This window comes from Haliotis rufescens, unplaced genomic scaffold, assembly GCF_023055435.1.
Source record: "Haliotis rufescens isolate VD_foot unplaced genomic scaffold, xgHalRufe1.0.p SCAF_13, whole genome shotgun sequence".
Lineage (NCBI taxonomy): Eukaryota > Metazoa > Mollusca > Gastropoda > Lepetellida > Haliotidae > Haliotis > Haliotis rufescens.
Window position 1 is genome coordinate 13,239,227 of NW_025963813.1, and position 7,800 is coordinate 13,247,026.

General features: G+C 40.2%; 1 protein-coding gene across 1 annotated transcript in view; it reads right to left on the minus strand.

Moving 5' to 3' along the window:
* Nucleotides 1-1,719: 1,719 nt before the first annotated feature.
* LOC124121556 overlaps nucleotides 1,720-7,800 on the minus strand; it is a 14,223-nt gene continuing 8,142 nt past the window's right edge. The window contains exons 2-3 of the mRNA XM_048394209.1: nucleotides 4,452-4,661; nucleotides 1,720-3,065 (exon numbers count right to left, since the gene is read on the minus strand). Coding sequence (XP_048250166.1) covers nucleotides 2,689-3,065; nucleotides 4,452-4,661 — 587 coding nt within the window. The 3' untranslated portion in view covers nucleotides 1,720-2,688. The remainder of the gene's footprint in view (nucleotides 3,066-4,451; nucleotides 4,662-7,800) is intronic.

The window sequence follows — 7,800 nt, forward strand, 5'->3', positions numbered from 1 at the left end:
AATCCGGGGGATGTGATTGAAGGAGAATTTGTTTGTCAAATTGTCACATGACAGCAACTTTCTGTCGTTACGTCACACAACGTAATTACCTCAGACAAACCGTGAAAATACGATTTACCGTTGTAAAATGGCGTTAATCGACGTACGTATATACAATTATTACTATTTGGGAAAACTTTGTTCCTGTGGCAAGGTAAGTCCAAAGTCGCATTGTTGGGCAACTGATAATGCATGGGGGTCGAGGGGGGGGGGGGGGGGGTTAGGGGATGGATGCAAGCGGACAGACGTATCTCCCTAGCACGGTACAACTTGAACATATTTAACGAGGCACAAAAACTTAAATTTTAAATTGAAAGCTTTAATATGTTCAAATATCGTCTGTGGTAATAAATAACACAATACAGTGTGTTCAATTTGATATAAGGGTTATGTCCCGAGTGAAATAATTTTCAGTGTGAACGAGAAACATAAACGTGTTGATAAAATTGAAAGAAGTTCAATAATATAATGTCCTACAAAAACGAACAAGGATCATGCCATTTTTATAACAATTCATTTATTTACACATTAGCACATTGTCAAGTAAAAATACCTCCATAGATTCCACCTCTATTATCACAAAATCACAGAGAAGGCATGTATCACAATACTGTTTGATCGTCACGTCCTAAATAAAGACATTGCAATAGCGTTTATTAACATGAAAAACGTTTCATTTATGAACATTTGTGTTTTTCTGAAAATACACTTAAGTGATAACTAGAAATGGTTGCTTATCGGAAGAAAAATAACCATCTCGCATTTCAAAGAATTCATCTTCGCTGTGTAATTCTCCATTGAAATGAGATGGATAAACTCCATCACTTAGGAATATGTGTTACTGAAATAAACACAGTCACATATTGTGCTTCAGTATATCAAGTCCGGGACGCAATGAAACACATAAATAAAAACAGCAGAGAGAAATAAGGTAAGACGATAATATTGATACACATGCAATTGAACGATGCAAAGAGTGAATGAGTGAGTATGGTTTTACGCCACTTTTAGCAATATTCCAGCAATATCACGGCGGGGGGACACCAGAAATGGTTGCCTGGTACGGACCTTTTTTCAAGCTCCACATATCAATGTAAGGACTTCTATTACTAACTATTGATTAAAAAAACCAAAAAAACCAAACTATCATATACGGTATAATATATAGTGAACAAATTCCAGCTGAATTGTCCGAAAACAGTTTTTGAAGGCAGCTGTAGATTGAGAATATGTCAAAAGTCAATGTGACTCATTAAAATCAGATCTTAGTTCTTGCTACCGCTAAACAAAGATCTGATCATTGCGGGTCATGTCAGAACGACCTTTCATCTGACCAATCAGAGCATCGCTTATCAGATCAAGAAAGTGACAGTTGGAATGTGATTTTTGATCGTGCAACCTCGAAATAAACACACACAGGGTATTCCGAACGACAGACACGGGCTTTATGTGTGTATTCATACAATCTAGACCATCTATTAGCCATTCCAGAATGTTCTTTTGTTCAGTTTATATTTTTTCAATCGAGTATATGTCAGAATATGTTTAGACGCGTAGTCGCCAGTTTGAAACTCGTGCCGTAAAGCTCGATTAAGCTGCCTTCTGATTGGCTATTGAGTCATTCCATTAGACGGTCAAAGTTCGCGAAAGGTCGGTCTGACAGGACCCGTAATGGGATGTCCTCAGATCTTTGTTTTGCGGTAGCGAGAACTAAGATCTGATTTTAATGAGATTGGCCTATATCAGGAGCATGTGTTTATGAACCTGGTGATGACACCAGGTATTCGCGAAAAGGTGAACGTATCCTATCCCATTGGTGGTACCCGTCCCAAACACAAGCACATGTTTAACCAGTGTCATCATTCCAAATTAAGTAAAGCATAAAAGATGGACGACATATCAAACAATACGTGTTCTCGCTACTTTAAAAAATAACTTACTTGCAACAAAGGTAATGAGTAAACCATAATGTAAGGATTTCTCTTGAATAATATTGTTGAGTGAGTGAGTATGGTTTTACTCCGCCTTTAGCAATAGTCCAGCAATATCACGGCGGGGGACACCAGAAATGGGCTTCACACATTGTATCCATGTCGGGAATCGAACCCGAGTCTTCGGCGTGACGAGCGAACGCTTTAACCACTAGGCTATCCGACCGCCCCTAATATTGTTGAACGATCATAGTTAGAATTAATTCTCAGGTTTAAATTATCCCTTCGATATGACTCCTAAGAATACATGTATTTCTATTAGATTTGTTTTCAAATTGTTGAGGTGCGATGGGATAACCTTGTGGTTAAGGTGTTCGCCTGGGTTCGATTGTGTGAAGCCCTTTCTGGTGTCATCAGCGAGAAATATTGCTGGGTGATTGCTAAAAAGTGCAAAACCCAACTCACTTACTCGCTCACTCACATTGTTGAGCAAAAACTAATCTCGCATTCATTGGTTCAGTAGCTTCTGAGATGAAGCGTCAAGAATAGTGATGTCACGGTTGATGGCGAAAACTCGATATTTTCACGTTCAAACTTTCATAATATGTAAACATGAATATTTCTTTGTCAATACATGCACAGGAACAGAATCCTTTTCTCAAAATATCCTCATATCAAAATATCATATTCATGGTAAATAACACCAACCTACAGCCATTTACATCATAACGAACACACCCAGACTGTAGAAAATGAAGGGTACCAAATAACTGCATCCAAACATCCCGCCCAATAATGTATTAAGCGAGGTATGCATCAAGAAATGCCTCAACGATGACGCTCCACATATCAGCTCAATTTCCCCGTAAACATTCGTAACATTACGACATTCAATTTCCTTTTCCGGCACGGGCTGGGGGCCGTTACAGATATCGCCAGTGCATAACGTAACGCAGATTTGGATATTCGGTCCGACGTCGTAAGTGCATGTGGTCTCGTTGTTTGCCGGAAGGTTCTCCAGTCGAGGGTACTTTGATTTTGCGAAGGAGAAGGTCTCTCCATCACTGCAGTCACGGATGTAGCTTTTAACTACACCTACAATGGTAGAAGAAATATTTCTTTGTCTTAACCATTTCTATTCCAAAAGATACATTACGTTTACTGTTAACTCACTCACTCACTCTCAGTGAAAGGTTTACTTTACAAATGCCAATTAAGATTTGTTGAAAACAAGAGCATATTCACCGTGATCTAGACCGCCTCCGTGGTCTAGTGGTAGAGCGTCCGCCCGGAGAGGTCCGGGGTTCGATCCCCGACCGCGTCATATCAAAAAGACGTTAAAAGATGGTACTTGTTGTTACCCTGTCTGGCGCTCGGCATTAAGGGGCTCAAACAAGGACTGGTCGGCTCGGAGTCATTATACTGTGTCTTAGTGGGGTATTCATGTTAAACTGCGGCATGGTATCTCAGTGAGCTAGCACTATAAATCGGCATCAGTCCGGACTAGTACAAGCAGCCACACAAACACACACACGTACATGCACGTCGCTATATAAGTGCAATAATCTTGGACGCGACGTTAAACCCCATTTCACCTCACCTCACCGTGGTCTTCAGCAAAGACTTATATGATATTATATTAATAATCAGTGCATTTTATTGTATTATAATGACATTTAAATATGGATTGACCAATCAAACAAAATATTTTTTCTTCTAAACTGTGTCTTTTATTGTAACAGCTTCTTTCATTCGTTGATCCTGTTTGTATCCTGAACGTTTCGCGTCTCGTCGTTATTCGGTAGAAATATTGCCAATACGACGTTATATATTAACTGCTGTATTAAGCTGACACGTTCTGATATAACGGAAATTCTACGGCGTTAAGCCAAACTCAAGATGACATAATATAAAATGACACACTTTGAAAACGCATATTCGAATTGTTGTAATATTCAAATTAAGTTGTTCTGTGCATAGAGGCATGATTTTTTGTTTGTTTGATAGTTGTTTAACACCGCACTCAGCAATATTCAAGCTATATGATTGCGGTCTGTAAAATAATCGAGTCTGGACCAGACAATCCAGTGATTTACATCATGAGCATCGATCCACGCAATTGGGATCGATGACATGCATCAACCAAGTCACCGAGCCTGACCACCCAATCCCGTTAGTCGCCTTTTACGACAAGCATAGTCGCCTTTTACAGCAAGCATGGGTTGCTGAAGACCTAATCTACCCCGGAATCTTCACGGGTCCATATAGGCATGAGATAAATAAACACAACAATGTCGAATCTCATTCAGTGTGTTTCGAGATGGACTTAAGCACAAAAACACATCTTGTCATTTCGAGTTTCAGTTTATTATGCGGTTTCATTGTGTGTCAGTATAGCTGGAGCCTCAATGACTGCGACGTATAACAACAACCAATCAGTTGCCATGGTTACCATACATAAGCTAAAAAAACTACCCTCACCTTGCGACGTGTGCCTTTCAATCATGCACATCGTCTGGTTCACAGCGTCACAGTTTTTATAATATTTATTTTTTGGAACGTAATCCGAATCATCAGGTTCTTCTTCTCCCTCTTTCTTCTCCGTCTTGGTGATGTTGAGGAGGGCGGAGGCATCCATGCAGTCCACATCCGCTCCCCCTGTATCACCGCACTGGTAGCATGCTAAGGAAGCTTGAACAGAAAGAAAGTCGAGTGAGTGAGTGAGTGAGTTTGTTTTTTTCGCCGCTTTTAGTAATATTCCAGCAATATCACGGCGAGGGACACCAGAAATGGGCTTTACACATAATACCCATGTGGGGAATCGAACCCGGCGTGAAAAGCCAACGCTTTAACCACTAGGCTACCCAACCGCCCGAAACAAGTGGAAACTACAGTGTAGTGTATGTTTGTTTTTCGAAAGTTCTTTTTTAAAAGAGGATATGATGGACTAAAGTTGTGAGGATTTTACGGATGTTCATACTCAAATATCTTATGGAATATCACCTATGTGCAATTTGATTGAAAATATTAAATGTCAGGGGCCAGAGAATAATCAGACTCCATTATCTATAATATCCAGTATTGGGTGTAATAGCGGTGAAAGTTACATGAGTGGATCACTGAATATCAGTGATGACAACAGGTGTTCTCAGAAAGTGTAAGCAAGAGCTCTCCTGGTAGCACCTGCCACTCAAACAATTTTCATAAAAACGTCAAGTGTTGTTAGACGCCACACAGCAGTACTCCTGCATACGATGGCCATGCTGTTTCTTAAATTGTTTTAACAAACATGAACTTGTCTTTCCTTGATTGTTTTTCGTGAATCTTTAATAAAAATATGTGTGGACTTATATGTGTTTTTGAAAACGGTAGCCTTAATACGGAATAAAACTGTCTGTCTTTACTTGTGTGAAACGTAGACTTTGACAATCGTTATCAAAAGACAGATCTACTTTAGGCCCTAGCCTCGTTCTCGTCCCTCTTAGATATATGACGAGTGGCTTTATCGCTATATTGGCACTACAAATCAGTCGGGTCTTAACTATGACACACGTATCTTCCTCTCTCTGACACAGGGTTCATGCTGTCAGCTCAACACGCTTGAGTTTACGAGAAAGTGAAGTACAACGATAAGAAAATAAGAGGGTTGAACAACAATGACAAATCCCGCCATTAGGTGTTGCCCAACGACACAACTATTTTAAACCTATATATTTCAATAAACTTTTGGCATGTATATGTTGGGGTTGACTGATTACACAGTGAGTACTCTCTGACACGTCAAACTGGGACTGAAATTATTATGGAGAATAATTACCCAATGAGTTTCGGTTGAATAAATGTATTTGGAGCTTTTCAATCCAGGGATGTTTGAGTCAGTGCATAGGTCCAAATGTATGTACGTATCGACCTAATTACCCACCACTCTCTTGCTATCTCTCATGGCCACCCACTTCCATGTCAGTGAAAGTGTATACAGAGCTCCAGATAAGCTTTTGCTGTTGTGGGTATTTTACCCATGCATTTTAAAATCATTGGGTATCAGTAATTCTATCTGGGTATTCAAATTTCTGTTACCCACTAGTTTTTACACATGTGGGTATTAAAGTTAAATATTTAAAAAAAACACTATTCATCTAGTCCCTGCAAACTGGTGTCGTGTGGGTTCGAGAACTTTATAGGACTCAAAAATATCACGATACTTCAACAAGAAAGTGTGATGGCAAATGATCATGATGTAACTGTCATCGTGGAGTGAAGCAAGGTTTATAATTTCAAAATAAGTTGCTGATTTGCTTATCGAATACGCAGGGTTACTTCACAATATTTTGATGATACGCACAAGTTTTATTTTTGTTGCGTGTCTTTAATGCTCGTTGCGTATTTGATTCGCTTGGATTTTGTTTTACTGCGTATTTCTGATGCGTATTTTACGCAGATACGCAGCTTATCTGGGGCTCTGGTATAATATATTTGATTGTCTCTCTACCTCTATAGGTATACCTCTAACCTGTCTAACCACCCACTTGTCAATATATTGCTCATATATGCTCATGTACATGCACTTGTGCACCCATATATCAGTGTTCGAAATACCTGCCTGCCCGACCGTCCGAGACGGGTTGATTTCAACTTGGGCTGCCAGATTTTCAAATCCCCCTGCCCGACGGTCGGGTTATATTTCATATGTTAAAATATTCTAAATATTTCCCGATGATAAGCATTATTTACATGATGTATTCTAGGATATTAAATACAAATCTAACCTAAAAAGTGTTTGCTATTTCTTTTCTTGCATTACTTCATGTTCAATGAATTCGATTTAAAGTTTTAATTAAATTATCCTGAGAAACATGTGATTATAGTGGGCAGGCAGGTTTTGGTCAGGGCTGGCAAGTATTTCAGCTAGCCAGTCCTGTGGTCTGGCTGAAATCTTTGGGAGTTTCATACCCTGCATATATCCGCTGGTTTATACAAGGTATATCAATAATCCGAACGTCAGTTTGAAGCACTAAATGTGTGCATTGTCTTCTTTCAACATGGATGCATAAGCCACATTCACTGTCAACTACAACCAACACTTGTTAGCATGTACGGTTGTGATTGTATGGATGTATACTTTTAAAAAGAAGGGGGTCATGGAATGTTGATACCAAGTATTGTTGACGAAAAACATCCAAGCAAGAACGTTTATGTCAGTTAAGGTTAACATCAGACCCATCCTATAGTTTGCACGTGCCTCACGCAGGTGAGGTGAGGTGAGGTGAGGTGAGGTGAGGTGAGGTGAGGTGAGGTGAGGTGTAATTGGGTTCAACGTCGCGTCCAAGATTATTGCACTTATATAGCGACGTGCATGTACGTGTGTGTTTGTGTGGCTGCTTGTACTAGTGGACTGATGCCGATTTATAGTGCTAGCTCACTGAGATACCATGCCGCAGTTTAACATGAATATCCCACTCAGACACAGTATACTGACTCCGAGCCAACCAGTCCCTGTTTTAGCCCCTTAATGCCGAGCGCCAGACAGGGTAACAACAAGTACCATCTTTTAACGTCTTTTGGTATGACGCGGCCGGGGATCGAACCCCGGACCTTCCGCTCTCCGGGCGGACGCTCTACCACTAGACCACGGAGGCGGTCGGCCTCGCGTAGGAGCGACACAGACATGATTTTGACACTTTCAAGGAAGGTCGATTAATTTCTGTCAATCTTTTTGTCTTCTTGATCATACAGTTGTGATTAACTTGATTTCATTCATTGATTGTATATGAACTAACAATGAGGCGTCTGCAACGCGCGGGGGTCTAGTGGCTATTGGCAAGCTGGAAAC